The sequence below is a fragment of the Lasioglossum baleicum genome, chromosome 2 (genome assembly GCF_051020765.1).
Source record: "Lasioglossum baleicum chromosome 2, iyLasBale1, whole genome shotgun sequence".
NCBI classification, from domain to species: Eukaryota; Metazoa; Arthropoda; class Insecta; order Hymenoptera; family Halictidae; genus Lasioglossum; species Lasioglossum baleicum.
In genome coordinates, this window is record NC_134930.1 from 21,713,558 (window position 1) to 21,731,269 (window position 17,712).

Sequence of the window (17,712 nt, forward strand, 5' to 3'; positions counted from 1 at the left end):
AATTGCTTTGCTTCAAATGTCTTTGTATTGTACAACTAATACACAAGTTAAATTTTATTTGTAAGTAGTAGCGATAGTTGCATGGACAATGATATTTATTTTTACCAAGTCATCTGATAATATGGTAATCATATATTGTAAATTTATTTCAAGTGTTAAAACATTATTTGCCTTACTTTCTTTGAATTTCAATTATAGGAGGGTGCACTTTAAACCTATTTAGTACTTCTTTATTATGAGTAAGATCGTATTATTGAACTTTATAAACAGAATTTTTATTTAAAAATTATATATGTATATATATGTATATATATGTATATATAATTTTTCCTGGAATTGTTTATTGACGATAAATAGAATTTATACATAATACATTATAATTAGACAGCAGGTCTTATGCAAAATAAACAATTTCTGCCTGAATTGAAACAAAATAGAAATTTATTTTCTTTCCTAATATGTTTAATAGGTTGCAAATAGTACAACAGTATTTTTAAATTTTTCTATAGGTCTTGTTGTTTCAAATTACACCTATACTCATTTTTGCCGTATAATCCACTGTCTAATTATAATATTAAAAAAGAGGAATCTCAGTTATGGTTCGTACATAACATAAAAATATACAGAAAGAGCGTATATTAGGCTAATTTATACGATTTAAGATAATTTAGAGAGGAGATAAGCTTTACTCACACGAATGAAGAAGTATGTTCATGGGTCACAGAGATAGAGACGGTAAGGGTCATCATCTCTTGACTCTTATGATCTTAGTTTACTTTTGTTGAGCTACTGCTGCACACCATGAAGTTTACAGGTACAGATTAAACATTTTTATTCATAATTACAAAGAAATATTTTTAAAATTACGCAATACAACTTATATATATATATATATATATACATCTTACTACTATATTATTTAAGACTATTATTATTTTAACATAATATTTGATATTACGAGAAATATATATTTACAGCTGTACATAAAAATTATTTAAAATTTTTAATGTAATTTTTATAATTATGCTATATACACACGAATATTTGATCTCTATTATAAAATTATATGAATTTATAAAATTATTCTGTTGTGAATAATATAGTTTGGATGAATAATAGAGTAATGAGTAGACTGTGGATCTTTATGCAATTATGGCTTCTGAAAATTTTTTCAAAAAAATGTTGCGATATAAAATATGACAGAATTTAGTACGATTTTAATTTATTTCAGATCTAAAAAGGCTGCTACCACTGAAAATAATAGTTTATTTGATTCAAGTTTCGCGTAAAGTGCGTCTACAAAAATTGTAAATTGTATAAACATCCGCAGCTTATTGTTAGTACGAATAATAAAGGAATACTGTATCCACATATTATTAATTAAGAAAAATTCTCTTACAGATAGCAATGATATGCTACAAGTACTAATACATAAACTGGGGGGAGCTATATTTGTTCTCCTTGTATGGTGCAACAACAATGTGGTAGACACTTTGTTTCAATCAGGAAAAGAGTATACCTATTCTTATACAGCATTATCAAGTTCTGGTGTTTTACTGCCGAATCAAGCATCGTCTTCATGGGGATTTCATGGAAAACTTTTAATTCAAGCAGAACAAAATATAAATACTATACAGGTATATATGTATAAATGAGTTATAAGTGGACTGCGGAGCTTTATGCAATATAAAAATATGCTGCATTGATTGTGGGAAGCAGGAATAAAATAAAAATTGATTTGATCCCTTACTGCCTTTGTTACATTCAAAAGAACGTTGCAATATCCTGAAATTTACTGTTTTATTATATTTCACTCAAACAATTTCTCCATAAATGCATAAAGATTCACAATCTAGTTATACAGCTATTCAAAAATTTCAAATGAAAAGCTAAATATATTTGTTATTTGCGATATATTAAGTTTCGAATAATATATGCAGCCATTGTTAATTCTATTAAAATGATATATTTCATAATACATATTAATTTTTTTAATTAGTTGGAATCATTGAAGATGACTGTATCGAATGGTAATACACAAGAAAAAGAAAATTATCAAGATATTACCGATGATGTAGCAGAACTTCTGAAACCATTTCAAATTACATACGGGAATGGTCTTATTGAAAATTTTAGTACAGAAGCTACTAGCTCCCCCTGGTCTATAAATATAAAAAGGAGTATAGCTGGAATTTTTCAATTAGATCTTCTTAATTTAGAGAATAATACAGCCTTTCGTTCCACTGAGGTAAGTATTATGTTGACACTGCTGGTAGAAAGTTTCGTTAGACTTAGGACTTGGTTTGTTGACGGAGTTTGGCACATTTTAATTGTAAAAATCTATAGAAAATTAATCTTTACTGCGTTTTTATGACAATATAACAGAATTGTGTATATAATAATAACATATATTATTATATTAATATACATTATTCAGCGGAAAATGTTCTTCTAACTATTTTGTAAAACTTTTCAGACTTAATGTTCAAACTTTTTTTTGGCTAGTATAATCTAATTTCCTCATCTAAGAGATCTTAAAATAATGATGTAATTTGCAATTAATATAAATAGACTTTAAAGTAGAAGAAAGTGTTGTAAACAGAAAATGTATGTTCATTGAAAATATTATTATAACTGTCTATACATATATTTTAGAAAAATCATTATGGCCAATGTGAGAGCGAATGTATTACTAATACTCAAGAAGAGAATGAATGGGTAATAAGAAAATTTGTAGACCCTCGAACATGTATTGGTCATCCTCATCGCACCTGGTCTAACGTTCCTAAAATGTTATGTCCCAACGGTGATCAAGTATGTATACAAACATTCATCGACATACAAAACCTAAACCTATTGTTTTATAAAATAATTGAATAAAATAGATTTTACACAATCTTAGAATCCAATATTAAAATCCAGCGAAAGGTTGTACAAAGTTAAGGTAAATGGGACCATAAACGAAATTTTATTTATTAATGCGTCTGGAGGCATATACGTTCAACCTTTCCAAAGTTTTGGAGAAGCTCAGTTTCATTTCACAAGGTTATTTACAATTTTTTACTCGAAAAGAACTATTTTTAAATATTGTTCTTTGCTTTTCCAACTGCGCTAAACTCATGTACCCAAAAGCCTGTATTTAAACATTTATTTTTTGTTATGTAGACAAATTTTCAAGTTAATTTCAGTAGAAGATACAGTAAATAAAATACCCACTCGAGACTTATACTTGACGGGTCTACAACATGAACTTCCAGAACTTGATCTTACTCAGGGTAGAGGTACTCCTGATAAAATGACTATTTTTAAATCTGTAAGTTCCTTTTAATTTAATTCACTCCAAAGAATTATTGTACCCGATTATTATATATAAGTAGACTGCGGATGTTTATGTAATTTTCAATTTTTCTAGACAAATCTTAAGAAAGTGGTGTCAAATAAAATCCTATTTTCATTGGCAATAACATTTGTAGGTCCAAAATAAATAAAAATCGTACCAAATCCAAGGATTTTTTGAAAATTTTTATAAACCATAAATGCATAAAGGTCTGCGAAATATACAGTAGCGGACAAAAGTTTAAGACCGCTCTAAAGAAGACGATAACTTTTTTAATATTGTACTACATATACGATTTGAACTTTTTGGGGAAGCTAGAGCAGTTAGTTTACTAAAGGATGTGAAAAGAAATCTTTTCAAAAATTGCAATTGATCGGAATTGTTGAAAAAATACTAAAAGTTGAATTTTTAACTTTTTTATGTGGGCCTATATTGAAAATTTAAAAAATACGTTTTGTAGATCTGTGTCAATTAAACATATTCTGAAAATTTCGTCAAAATCGGTCGACGTTGCAATAAGCTACAAACTACAAAGTTTAAAGATGGTAAAAATTGCAGATTTTCACGATTTATTGCCGAAAATCTTAAAAATCTGCAATTTTTACCATCTTTAAACTTTGTAGCTTATTGCAACGTCGACCGATTTTGACGAAATTTTTAGAATATGTTTAATTGGCACAGATCTACACAAAACGTATTTTTAAAATTTTCAATATAGGTCCACATAAAAAAGTTAAAAATTCAACTTTTAGTATTTTTTCAACAATTCCGATCAATTGCAATTTTTGAAAAAATTTCTTTTCACATTCTTTAGTAAACTAACTGCTCTAGCTTCCCAAAAAAGTTCAAATCGTGTAGTACAATATTAAAAGAGTTATCGTCTTCTTTAGAGCGGTCTTAAACTTTTGTCCGTTACTGTATGTATACCATGTAACACTAATTAATGTACATTGTAGATAGGGACTTTATTAGATCGATTGAGTCAAAGACTCGAAAATCCGGGTTTGGACACGGAAACTGATAATTTACATAACACTACAATTTCTGTTTTACTTTATTATCTGGAGATGTTGAATGTTGCTGATCTACGCACTGCCTACAATAAAATCTCAGGGACAAGTTACAAGGAAGAGACAATCCGGTATTGATTATCATATTGTTTTTATGGTTTTAATATCTCTTGCTTAATTTGCATTGTTTCATTCATTTATATTTATAATACTGTAGGAACATGTTCCTCGAAGCTCTTCCCCAAGTTGGAACAAAAGAAGCTGCGCTATATATTATGGAACTAATTCAAGATGCAAAAGTATCGGACATGTCTGCAATTCAACTTCTTACTCAATTACCATTTCATATTCGAAAACCTGATGTTCAATTACTATCAAATCTTCAAATACTTTTAAATCCGCCTGAAAAGATTTCTACTGAAGTTCAAAATACTGCAATTCTCGCATATGGAACATTGATTTATAAAACATGTTTGTTACATTGTCCATATGAAGTATTAGATGACTATGTGCGTCTCTACTTGGATAAGTTTACAGGTATAAAATCGGCAATATCGAAATAATTTGGTAAATTCTCTATGTTTGATGCATTCTGCTTTTATTATTTTAATAAATAATTCATAGAGACACAGGAATACGAGAAGAAAATGATCTGGCTGGAGGGATTAGCTAATGTACAATTAGGAAGAGTAGTTGAATTTTTAGAACCTATTGCGAGCGGTAATAATGCAGAATCACGACATTTTCGAGTTCTCGCCGCCTGGGCGTCCCTTCCAACAGCTCCGTTAAGACCTGATGTTGTAAGTATTTTCCTTACATTTTCCTTACAGTATACGATATACAATATGCATAAGTAGGTATATAATTTATTTATTTCCGCTTCGCAGCCCAAAAATAGACTTGGCTTTACAAATTTACTTTTTCACTCATTCATTTCCATACCGCACACATACATACGTTTGACTACACTTTAACTACTGTACGCAACGCTTCTATTTCTCTTCGTTACAACTTCTATTAATTTTCCACTTTAATCAAAAATTTTCCTCAATTTTAAAATTAAATCTTTATAAGAAAATTTCACTGAATTTTTTTACTTAAATTTAAAATTCTGCTCTATATCCATTTTTATGTTCATTTACACTCTAAATTACACATTCCCTCCCGTATTTGTCTATTGCTCATTTCTGACTCCTCTGCGCTTAGCTTCTATCCTCCCTCTCCTGGTCTACCCTCTACTATTTTCTCCTCTCTTACAATTAGTTCACTGCCCTCTACTTTATAGCAGTCTTCTAGTTATAGATGCCTTATTGTATCTATCTGTGACATGCACAACAAACATTTCCTTTTCCCTCTTCTAGCCAGTACCGATTTCCTTTTTCGAAGAGTTTCCTCGTCTAGCTAGCTCTTATATGCGTAAGTACGTGTTGAACATTTCGATTCCTCATTTACAGATTTATCGAGTGTACTGGCCAATATTAATAAATGGAACTGAACATTTAGAAATGAGAGTAGCTGCATTAACGTTGTTAATTGTTTCGTCCCCTACACCAAGCAGATTGATATCGTTATACTGGTATATGCAAACTGAACCCAATCAACATTTGTACAATTATTTTTATACCACTTTAAAATCTATGGAGCGAACAACGTATCCTTGTTTTGTTCATATGTAAGTAGATGTAGAATTTCTAGATTTATTATATTAGGTGGTCCCAAAAGTTCGTTTCGTTTTTAACGAAAAGCGTACAATGTGAAATCAGTATAGGTCTTAGGTAAGAAAATGTTGCGTGTAAATAACCTTTGAGAAATAAAACAAACGTTAACAAACAATTGACCACTCTATTCTACGTGCTCATGTTATTGCTTAACAACATTGAGCTTGCATATTATTATATGAAATGAATTTTTGGGACTAGATCTTTATGCAGAATAAAAATGTTCTGCATTTATTGTGGGTACCAGGAATAAAATGAAAATTGATTTCAACCCCTTAACGACTTCGTTACATTAAAAACAACATTACAATATTCTTAAAATTTTTCAGACTTTTATTGTTTTATATTTCATCCAACCAACTCTCTTCATAAATGCATAAAGATCTGCAGTCTATTTGGAACAATCTAACACTATTAGTAGTTTTATATTATTTAGTAATTTTGTTTGCGATAATAATTACAGAGGTGGAATAGCTGCACAGTTTACGAGAGTACTTCACCGATCGCAAAAAGATCAGTATTTAATTACCGGTAATTATTTATTTGATTATCAAGATGCATACAGAAAATTTGGTGCAATGATAAATGGTATTGTCATTGCTAATCCTTTGACCAACATACCTGAAATATTATACATGACCCTCAATACTTATGGCAGTGCAATTAATGTAAATCATTTATCGGTAAGTAATAATTTTAAGAATTTAAAAGAATCATACTGTTGTCTGTGAATTTTTTTAAAATTATACTAATAACTAAATTAACTTAATTGTGCAGTTGTATATAAAAGGTGAAGGTCTTTTGCAATCATTATCAACATATCTCGATGGTCCATCACAAGTGAAGGATATATTAAAACAGTTCAAAATAAATCAGAAGGAAAGCGGTCCTGTACATTTAGAAGTAATTGCTCGTATTCAAGAGAAAACAGTTTTATGCCTTCATTTAAATGAATCAAATATTATCACTGGATTTAAATGTAAAGTTTATAGACATTTTCTGCTAAAATTGATGTATGTACTATATTTATAATTTTTTCTATATATGTTAATTATATGTATTATACTTTTAGATTTGTCATCTTTACCTAGCAAAATGTATCACATGTATCAAAATGTAGAATTTCATATTAATCAACAACGTATTAATGTACCAGTATCAATAGAATCGGTGCAAGTCACAGATCTAGGGGTACACGCTAGACTCGCGGTAACCACTACATCATTGTTTTCTATGAGAGGAAACTTTACATACGTCGCAAGCGGTCGTAATAATCATGTGATACTACGGTGAGTAATATGCATATAAAAATATATGTTTATTAAATATTCTATCTTATTAATTTATTATTTTCAGTACATCTATTCATAGATCAGAAATAATTGAAAATTATAATCCTTTAATTGATGTATGGCATAGTGCGGAAAGAGCTCATTCTATCCATGTGTATGTGCCAGTCAATATTACGCTTGGCTTCGAAGATCGTCCTTTTATTTCATACAATACTCCAGGAGGTACTAAGCGTATTGATTTAATTTTTTAATTTGATTTTCAAATAGGATTTCTAATATTCTGTAGGAAAAAAATAATCTTATCTTCTAATTACTACCGTAGAACATGTTAAAATGGGCCTTACAGTTCATGTTAGGACGGCTACCAGTATAAGAGGAGCAAATGTTAAATCAAAGTTACTGAAAATTTGTCCCAACTGCAGCCAATTATATATAGTTCGAAAATCACCAACGTATAAACCAGGAGTAAGTATATTACTTTTTTTCTATCAATAATTGTCTAGACATAGTATCTGGGCCTGTGCTACGATCGAGTGGAACATTGTAATTTTCGAGTTATTTATTGGCATGCTTGGTGCCCTTAGAATTCGTTACAGACTTGGGTACGGTTGAAAGTTAAGTGCCTTGTTTCGTATCAGGAAAACAGACCAGTCGTACCCCAGTCGATGACAATTGACGCATCGCAGGCCCACACTCAGCGGAAAGGTGACACCAGTTTTGGGGGAAGATCCTTGAAACAAGGGGTGTTTGTGCAGCGTCTTACGAGGCTTTCGTGAGAAAATGAAACACGGAGTCAGTAGGAGGCGTTCCACAAATTTTGGATTACGACCCGAACTGGCGATTCGTCTCCTGTTTATCCCTACCAAGGAAATTATCTCTTCCCGAGCTTTGGTAGGGAATTGCAGGAAAAGTAGAACTTGGAACTCCAAGATCCTTTGACGAGAATAGTACGAACTTTCTACAAAAGCATTCTCTGAACCATGGACGGCTACAAACCTTCGAACAGTGTTAAATTTCGACTTGAACTTTGAACTTTAATTATGAACTTGAACTTTGAATTTGAACTTTTATACTCTGAACCCCGAACTTTGAAATTGTACTGAATTGTGTTTTACGGATGTAAATTACACGAACTACTGTTTTACGAATTAGAGCGTTAATTGCCCCTGAACCGACGGCAATCTTGTACAAGACAACGCTTGAAACAATAATAATTTCTCATGCTACACCCATTACTTTTTCACAGCAAGTACCGTTGCTTCAAATTGAATTAGCAGAGTTGGGGAGCCAAGTATGCGTAAAACTATTTGACTGTGAAACTTCAATATCGCGAGAGAAATTAATTCGTGACGTATTTTCTTCGCATCAAGCTAATTATCCGTATGTCAAATTTTTAATACATTTTATTACATTACAATAAATTAGTCGTATGTTTTATTAAAACTATATCTTAATTCTGAACTCTATTTTAGTATGTGGCCATTCCTGCAGTTTGCTTTAACAGCACTTCATTTCTTAGATTACTACACGTATGTTCCACCGAAAGGTAGTTGTGGATTAGCAGCTTACATTAGTACAATCGATACGCAACGAACTCAAGTTAGTCTTTTATTTATTATTTATATATTTTATATGCCTAAGATATATAAATTTTATATTGGATACTTTCTGTAAGGTGAGATTTGAATATATTAAAGGCCCAAATCATCATATGCTGTCCTTAACACGTCGTAGTGTTGAATCTTCGCAAGTTCTTCAACAATGGAATTTAGCTGCAATGTATGAAATTACAAATTGGGTTTCCGATGTAATGAAGATCAAAGCAACTAAAATTGTACCAGGGCAGAAAGTTTTTAAGGTAAATTGTGTGTAGAGCATAATTCAAATTTTTTAGTATTTTCTCTAGAACTCCGACCAACTGCAATTTTTGAAAAAATTTCTTTTTACGTCCTGTGTAGTAAACTAACTGCTCTAGCTTTCCAAAACCGTTCAAATCGTATAGACCAATATTAAAAAAGTTAAGGGTTTTTTGAGAGCGTCCGAATATTAATGGGAGTCACTGTATGGTGTCGTGTATCAGTTCTGTTTAGAAGCAGAAAAAGAGATACCTTGGGATTGGAACTTCATTAGTATTAAACCAAGTGAACCTGCTAAAGTAGTATTAAATGCTGCTTGGGGACTTGCTGATACGGCGAAAGGTAAATGTACCGGATCTTCGGTAACGCTGAATTTACTTGGTGAAGTCACAGAGGATCAACTACAAGAAGCTAAAAAAGCTAAATGGCCTTATAAAGAGTGTCGTGAACAGTTTAACGGAAAAGAGTTCACGCCATTCACCGATGCATGTTACGAAGCTTCAAGAGAATTATCTACTTTGCGAAAATATCAAATTATTGCACAACATGAAAATGTAAGTTCACAACTTTATTTATTTAACGAAACTGTAACAATATATAACTATGTAATTATATATATGTACAATTAGATGCCAGAAAACATAATGAAATTGGCCTGGCGATTCCGCGCGTTTTACGATTTAATCGGTGGAAACAGTAGTTCAGATTCTATGTCGAAAGAGTTTAACGTCACCGCTACATTTCCGAAGGACTCGGAAATTGGTGAATTATCACTGAACAATGATAAAGTAGCTATCGAATATAACTACAATTTCATTGATACTTTCTTAACAAGAACTAGAATTCACAAATACATGGACTGGTCGTTCGTGAAAGCATTTTTTGGTAAGTCAGTATTCATTCCTTCACAGACAAATAGTTCATTCATTCGTACCTGCAGAATTGATTCTATTTATGGTTACAGTACATTACCTGACTGACTTAATCACTTCCCAAATTTAGGCACATGTATTGTAACACCGGAAACTATAAGATCAATTTACAATATGAATTATTCGTTTCAAAACAAACATGAAGTTTTGTTACTCGGTCAGTGTTACGACGAAAATCCGATGTATGCGATAACATCGCGCAATGATCTGTATGGTGTTAATGTCAATGTCTATGATGAAATGGACACTGTACGAATTATACCTAACGAAATCGGAGGAACTCTCTATAATAACACAATATACATTCCATTACCGCAAAGCTATATGTTCCACACTTTGGGTTCCAAAAAGTAAGGATTAACTATAATATATAATTTTCAAGACAATAAAATAACTGATTTTACAGCAAGTTATCATGATTAGACAGCGGATTTTATGCATTTATCACAAAAATGAGTAGGTGTAATTGAAAACAGTAAAAACATTATAAGAATTTAAGAATGCTGCTGTTATTAAGGGTGGATTTATAGTGGAGCAGCGAGGTGAGCTGTGCGGCGAAAAAAAAGAAAAACAAAGAAAATACATATGTACTTTTTCATTCGTATAGCGGACTCTACACGGTCAATCGGAATGACAGTCACGTCGAAGATTGACATTCGGATTGATCGTAAAAGGCGGATTGATGAAATGGACTGACGGATTTCCAGACATTTGGAAATCCGAAATCCGAGCTTCAATCACAGGAAGTGGAGGAGAAACTATTTAACAGTCTTCAATAGGTTTTCGTCCATTCGAAAATAATTTTTATAATCATCAGAATTTGCTACCGACATCTCACGGAGCAAATTTACATGAATTTATTTTGATTGAAGTCAGGATCACAGTCAGGATTGACAGTCTGACTGTTCAATCAGACTGTCATTCCGGATTGACCGTGTAGGGGCCGCTTAAGTGTCGAAATGTTGTCACGCATGTTGGTTTGTTTTCACCGGGCCGCTATCATCGATGCTCGCAGCTCCACTATAAATCCACACTAAGAAAGAAAATAAATTTCAAGTATAAAATTCAGGTAGAAAATGTTTATTTTGCATAAAGATCCGCTGTCTAATCATGATTCTTTTAAATATACCATACAGTGACTCCCATTAATATTCGGATTCTCTCAAAAAACCGATATCTTTTTTAATATTGGTCTTATACGATTTGAACTTTTTGGGAAGCTACTTGGGAAGCTATTATAGCTATGTGGGCCTATATTGAAAATTTAGAAAATATATTTTATAGATCTGTGTCAATTCTATGCATTGAGGAAGAAAACAACAAATATCGAAAGATATAAGAATCCTTAAAATTGCAGTGAGAGGTCGAAAATCGTGAAAATCTGCAATTTTTACCATCTTTAAGTATTTTCTAAATTTTCCATATATAAGTCTACATAAAAAAGTTGCAAAATACAACGTCTAATATTTTCTTTGCAATTCCGACAACTATCGTGCAACAAACCAATTGTTTTAACTTCTCAAAAATATTCAAATCTTCTTGGTCCAATCTTCAAAAAGGTATCGTCCGAATATTAGCGAGAGTCACTGTATATGTATATCTATAATACTAGTGTATTTTAACACTAACCGTACCCCGACCGGTCAAATGATTGCTTTCACATTGTTTATTTTTTAATTATTGAAATTATAAAGATCCTTCCACATTAGAAATTATTGAAAAAATTTCTTTATTCAAGCACGTATTATTGTAAAAATTGTGGAAAATCTAAATAAATTCAGTCTTGTAATTTTTATAAAACAATATATATATATATGTATATATATCTGATACATTTTGTACCCGGTATGGTTAGTGTTAAAGAATTATGTTTCAGTATATATGGTTATTATATGTTTCAGAGTAAGATTGGATAAGAATACCATTCACATGATAGTTCCCAATCTGTATTTATATCTGCATTGGACTCAAGAGCAAATTCTTTTGTTCTTTCCAACATATTTGCTAGAATTTAGTTGTGGTTTATGCGCATCACAATCTTCCGATATCGATCATTTATACGAGAAATTATAACACGTTTTATTTATAGCCAGTACTTGATAGAATTAAAACAACATCTATGAAAATTATTTCATTTTCGTAAACTTTCATCACGCATGTTCAACATCAACACGATTAATGTATACTGTAACATTATTTCTACCTAAAAAGTAAAATTTATCTTCAATAAATAGAATGTATCTGTATTTGGGATTTTATAGATGGATATTGGTGTATATAAAACTAAAAATAAAACCACATCAAATATCTAAATAGAATAGTTTTTATTTAATAAATATATGAAAAGTAAATGGTAACACGCAATATCACAAAACAGAAATATCATTATTAGACAGTGCAGGACCTTCATGCAAAATAAAAATTGTCTGCATCGATTGCAAGGAAATAGAAACCGAATTGAATGTTATTTCTTCCCTCAATGATTTTAATAGTAGAGGAGAAATCATATATTGACATGTTTAATTTTCCTATATAAATGCACAAAGATCCGCATCACATTATAATTTTTAATTAAATGTTTAAGTAATCTATTACAGGTTTCTGTGGGAAAGTGGGTATTCAAAAAATTAAATAAACTTTTAATGCGATTGATATTCTTCTAAATTACAAATTGAGATAACTCGTTGAACGAAATATAAAATAAAGATGTTATTACATTCACGTGTTTGTGAGACATACATCCAAATGTTGATTCATAGAAGACTCTAATATTAATTCCATGCAAACAGGACAGGGGTATTTATCAGTTTGGTCAATTGATATTTCCGAAGCTTTGTCCGACGTTTCATTGTCATCACAATCAATTAATACTGTTGAATCGTCATTAAATAGGCTTCCGATACAATCTTCTAGGTGATCGTTTAAAGATGTCTCAGGAGGAATAAATGCATTACAAACTAAACATTTGAAAGAATTAGTTCTGGTTATCTCGTTTATCTGAGATTTTGAAACAGAGTAAGTGTTCGATTCCTCGATAAGCGAGGCAGATAAATCTTCGTCAGACGAGCTATTTATACAAATCACATTATCACTTTTAGTTGCATTTTTATCGTTTACATGTGTCTCTGAAAGACATTTATCTAGATGGTCATTAATGTCATTAAGGGCAAAACTTTGATTGCACACAGGGCAATTTGTTATTCTTGAATTGTCCAACTTAGGTTGTTTATTTGGAGGCGTATTCGTATCAATTTTCCTTTTTTGTGGTAACAAAGAGTTCCCCCCATCTTTCGTTTGTATTTTAGCAGCACTAGCTTTACAAGTTGGTTGTTGTTTATCTGTTGTTCTTGAACACATTTCTACATGTTTATCTATATCACCTTTCGATATAAAGTTACTACACGCTGGACACTCTACAAGCTTTATTTCTTTAAATGTACGATTATTAACTGGTATTTCTGGCTTTCCATTGACAAATGTACCGATTGTTTTATCTGGCATCTTAGTATTCACATTCACACGTGATTTAGGATATTCGTTGCTGTTAATAAATTTGTCTAGCAGATTACTTTTTCCTGTATTAGAACCACCAACAGTCCCAGAAGAAGAAAATTTAGGCGTATTAGAAACTGAAGTTACTTTCGGTGAACCATTTGAACTATTTGGTCCCCCTGTACCCCACCCATGAACATTATTTGTACTGTTTCCAAGTTTCTTTAATCCGCCTACTGAATTTTGATTATTTGAATGTATTTTATTTGTCTTGGGAGTTGCATTTGAACCAGATGGACCTTTTACACCCCAACCTTGAACATTATTTGTGCTGTTTCCATGTTTTTTCAATCCATTCGGAGAATTCGGAGTATTTGACGATGGTTTGACATATTTTGGAGTAGATATAACTGGTGGTGTAAGAGTAGGTCTCGTGATCCAATTAAGTATATTGTTTGGCGAACTATTACTTTTTGGAACAGATATCGGTTTGTCTTTATTTTTGGAAACTCTTGCTTTAAAGTTCTCTGGTTCTTTTGTTTTAATAAACCGGCCACCGCAAGTCTGCTGGTGTCTCTTCCACCAATAATCAGTTGGACTAGGTGCTCGATTCGTGGCCCTACGCACTATTCCAAAATACGGGGCCCTCTCCTGACAAGGACCGTTGCATCTCCACCAATGCTGTTGATAGAGTTTAACTTCATTGTGGAAACTATGATATATCTGTAAGAAAAGTTTTTCTGTGTTACTCTGAAAATATTTAGTTGGTTGTTTATTTGTAGACTGCGGATCTTTATGCATTTATAGTAAAATTGAGTATATGGCATTCAAAATTGTTGGAAAATTTGAAGATGTTAATATACATATCATTTCTCCTCTATTAAAATCATTAAGGGAAGAAGTAAAACATTCAAGTTAGTTCCTATTTCTTGCAATCGATGCAGACAATATTTATTTTGTTGAAGAATCCGCAATCTCTATTTATTCGTAATGAATACGTACAGTTATTTTTGTTCCAGCCGCATTATTAATTCTATTCATATGCTTACAAAACTCTGGCCCGTGTCCATCTCTATCACGATTATTGTTCGTAAGAAATAAATACCCATGAATCATTTCGTGCTACAATAGAAATGATAAATATTGTCAAAACATTTACAGTGACTCCCACTAATATTCGGAAACTCTTAAAAAGACGAAAAAACTTTTTTGATATTTGATCATACGATTTGAATTGTTTTCAGAAGTTCAACACAATTGGTTTGCTACACAATGTGACAAAAATTTTTGGAAAAAATTGCAAGTTTTCGGAATTGCAGAGAAAATACTGAAACTTTTGCAACTTTATTATGTAGGCTTATATGGAAAATTTAGAAAACACTCTAACTGCAATAAATCTAAGGATTCTTACATCTTTCAATGTCTGTCGTTTTTTCCCAGCATCATCCAATGATTTTGATGAAACTTTCACAATGCAACAATACAATTGACACAGATCTACAAAACGTATTTTTTAAATTTTCTATATAGTCCCATGTAAAAAAGTTGTAAAATGCAACTTAAAAGTTAAAATACTAAAGTATTTTCTTTACAATTTCAACCAATTGCAATTTTAAAAAAATTTCTTATTACATCTCGTAGTAAACTAATTGCTCTAGCTTCCCAAAAAAAGTTCAAATCGTATATAGACCAATATCAAAAAAGTTATGGGTTTGTTTGAGAGCATTAGAATATTAATGGGTAATTTAAACAATTACCAAGATCTTTATCTACTTCTGGCAAGTAATGTGTATAATAATAATAATATTAACAAAACATTAGATATCTTATAGTAATAAAAGTTTACCAAAAGAGTTTCCACAAGATCTTTTCGTGGTCTTAATTTTAACAATGGTGCACTGAGTGAAATTATGCATTGTTTACTTCTTGGATGAAACGTACATACTCCGGCACAACTATAGTTTAGAAATAAATAATAAAATTAGTTAAACATATAAATAAATAAAATGATTAGAACTTACATTAAATTGATTACGTAAAGAAATATCAGAGTTTATAAATGTTACAGACCTTGTCATCCTGCTGCTCCATTTAACTTCTACAGGCAATAATACATTCCAGAAGAAGTGCTCATTGAATTGCATAAACAATGTGTAAATATTAGGAGTTGGATCGATTAATTCTAAGGTGTGATCAATCAACGTCCGTGGTTTATAATTCTCTTTGTCTTTCTGAAAACAGTTTGTTTTATAATAAAAATAAAAGTTGATATTATATTAAGTATTTAGTAGGTAATAATTAGACTGTGGATCTTTATGCAAAATAAAAATTGCCTGCATCGATCGTAAGAAATAGAAACTAAATTGAATGTTATTTCTTCCCTTGATTGATTTGAATAGAGGTGAAATCCTCTATTGACATCTTCGGTTTGTCAAGTTCTCTGATAAAGATCCGCAGTCTATTTAGTAATAATACAATATTATATGATAGCATTGAATTATTGCAACATATCAGAAAGTACATATTTATTTAAGGAGAGGCATTTACATCTCTTGGTAAGATTGCATTTTCTGTTAATCCGAAACAATTCTCCTGATGATATAGCTCACGGGCTAGATCGAAATCGCGAGACTCTTGCGATTTTATCATTATTTACAAATGTAGATTGCTAGAAATGGATAAGATCCTATCCGTCGAGTAGATCTTTAATACTCGGTGAGAGTGATTTCCTGATTGTAATTTCACCATACGTGTAAACTGATATAAATTTCAAATATTATTATTTCAAGGTGCCAGTTTTTTAAGTACATAAACACACACAGCTATTAACATCATATAACAAATACTAGAAAAAAAATTAACGTTTATCACGTAAATACACTTTGCAAATTCAAATTCATTGATACCACAATTATTTAGATATTAGAGCTTACTGGAGTTTACATTGTATTCTATTCAATTCTATTAGAGAGCTAGAGTAAGTTAGAGTCGAAGGCACAGAGCAGCACAGAGTACCATATTGTAAATATAAATCGAAATAGAGTTGAATAGAGTCCTCTATCAGAAATCACGATCACATCACAGTGTTGTGTGTTGTCCAGTGTGTGTTGTCTGCTGTCCATCCACTGCTGTCCAATGTGTCCAAAGCAGAAAGCAGTGATGTGATTGGATGTGATTGAACCAGATTGAACTCACCGTAACTCGCGCATGCGCGGCCAAGACAGTAGCGTATCTACAATGACGCAGCCGAGCGGCCAGGGCAGGCCAGGGCCCTGACGCCTTGAGGCAGTTATTCTGGCGGGAATGTACCACTGTTATTGACGGGACGACTGATGGACGAGAGACGATTATGTATTCTTTTGCGTAGTTATTGCAATGCTCTTTCCCTATCCCATCCTCAAAATAAAGAATAAGTTTCAATTATAAAAGTCTGCGGGGTGCTCAAACTACCCGATTTCATCGAAATAGTTACGTTACTGAGGCTGAAATTGCCGCGCATGCGCGAGTTACGGTGGGTTCAATCCAGTGCAGTGATGGGATTGTTGGCGCTTTTCGCGCGCATGCGCGAGTTTCGTCAGGGCCGTGTCTACGTCTACGTCCGAAAGTGGGGTACTACTGGGGGAGAAAGTACTGGGAGATTATATGGCGGGAAATTAGCAGGGCGACCAAGGTACCCGATCTTCGTACTTGACTGAGGCTAGAGTCGTCGCGCATGCGCGTGAAAAGCGCCAACAATCCCATCATGCACTGATCCAGTGATGGTAAGCAGGGTCACATCAATACGACGCGACGGTACTGCCCTCTTAAACAAATTCAGCTTCGGCCGGCCGGCTGCCTTCAATTTGCCTGAATTTGCCTTCGGCTATTGCCCTCCGCTATTAGACGGCAAAAATATAGCTACTAATACGCGCGGAGAATCCCAGGCAAAAATCGAGTTAATCCCACCTTGAGCAACTCGAAGCGTAACGCAGCTCGGAACGAGCCAATTCTTAGCTCTAGGTAGGATCTACCCTCGGCAGGCCTGGTTATCAAAGCATCGATGGCATTTGTATACATATATCGATCTTCAAATATC

At 32.3% G+C, this 17,712-nt stretch overlaps 2 protein-coding genes across 8 annotated transcripts; one reads left to right on the forward strand and one right to left on the reverse strand.

The window, feature by feature from the left end:
• Positions 1 to 44: 44 nt before the first annotated feature.
• LOC143217303 (vitellogenin) lies at positions 45 to 13,225 on the forward strand. Of its 3 annotated transcripts, XM_076441435.1 has the most exons (22): positions 45 to 814; positions 1,402 to 1,637; positions 2,000 to 2,248; positions 2,656 to 2,814; positions 2,903 to 3,045; positions 3,166 to 3,313; positions 4,294 to 4,478; positions 4,565 to 4,884; positions 4,972 to 5,147; positions 5,802 to 6,019; positions 6,529 to 6,748; positions 6,843 to 7,044; positions 7,138 to 7,354; positions 7,422 to 7,579; positions 7,680 to 7,822; positions 8,604 to 8,737; positions 8,830 to 8,956; positions 9,033 to 9,215; positions 9,438 to 9,767; positions 9,843 to 10,098; positions 10,216 to 10,495; positions 12,047 to 13,225. In XM_076441435.1, exons 1-22 carry the CDS (start codon positions 802 to 804, stop codon positions 12,216 to 12,218), a joined length of 4,269 nt encoding a protein of 1,422 aa, XP_076297550.1. In that variant the 5' UTR covers positions 45 to 801; the 3' UTR covers positions 12,219 to 13,225. The 3 variants fall into 3 exon arrangements, with proteins under 3 accessions (XP_076297550.1, XP_076297564.1, XP_076297560.1); XM_076441449.1 differs by lacking the exon at positions 12,047 to 13,225 and having other exon boundaries at positions 10,178 to 10,356; XM_076441445.1 differs by lacking the exons at positions 2,903 to 3,045; positions 3,166 to 3,313.
• Mh (DNA-dependent metalloprotease SPRTN) lies at positions 10,177 to 16,843 on the reverse strand. 5 transcript variants are annotated; one of them, XM_076441865.1, is made up of 6 exons: positions 16,571 to 16,843; positions 16,185 to 16,482; positions 15,708 to 15,868; positions 15,484 to 15,592; positions 14,640 to 14,759; positions 10,177 to 14,360 (listed from the first exon to the last, which is right to left on the reverse strand). In XM_076441865.1, exons 2-6 carry the CDS (start codon positions 16,284 to 16,286, stop codon positions 12,864 to 12,866), a joined length of 1,989 nt encoding a protein of 662 aa, XP_076297980.1. In that variant the 5' UTR covers positions 16,287 to 16,482; positions 16,571 to 16,843; the 3' UTR covers positions 10,177 to 12,863. The 5 variants fall into 5 exon arrangements, with proteins under 5 accessions (XP_076297980.1, XP_076297988.1, XP_076298011.1 ...); XM_076441873.1 differs by lacking the exon at positions 16,185 to 16,482 and having other exon boundaries at positions 16,653 to 16,842; XM_076441896.1 differs by lacking the exon at positions 16,185 to 16,482 and having other exon boundaries at positions 16,581 to 16,832.
• Positions 16,844 to 17,712: the final 869 nt, after the last annotated feature.

Coding starts and splice junctions, on each gene's coding strand:
- LOC143217303 (XM_076441435.1), top strand. Junction 1,638..1,999: donor AAAATATAAATACTATACAG/GTATATATGTAT, acceptor TTTTTTAATTAG/TTGGAATCATTGAAGATGAC. Junction 10,496..12,046: donor CACACTTTGGGTTCCAAAAA/GTAAGGATTAAC, acceptor TATATGTTTCAG/AGTAAGATTGGATAAGAATA.
- Mh (XM_076441865.1), bottom strand. CDS start 16,286: ATGATAAAATCGCAAGAGTCTCGCGATTTCGATCTAGCCCGTGAGCTA. Junction 15,869..16,184: donor ATGCAATCTTACCAAGAGAT/GTAAATGCCTCT, acceptor AACTGTTTTCAG/AAAGACAAAGAGAATTATAA. Junction 14,361..14,639: donor CGGCTGGAACAAAAATAACT/GTACGTATTCAT, acceptor CTTTTCTTACAG/ATATATCATAGTTTCCACAA.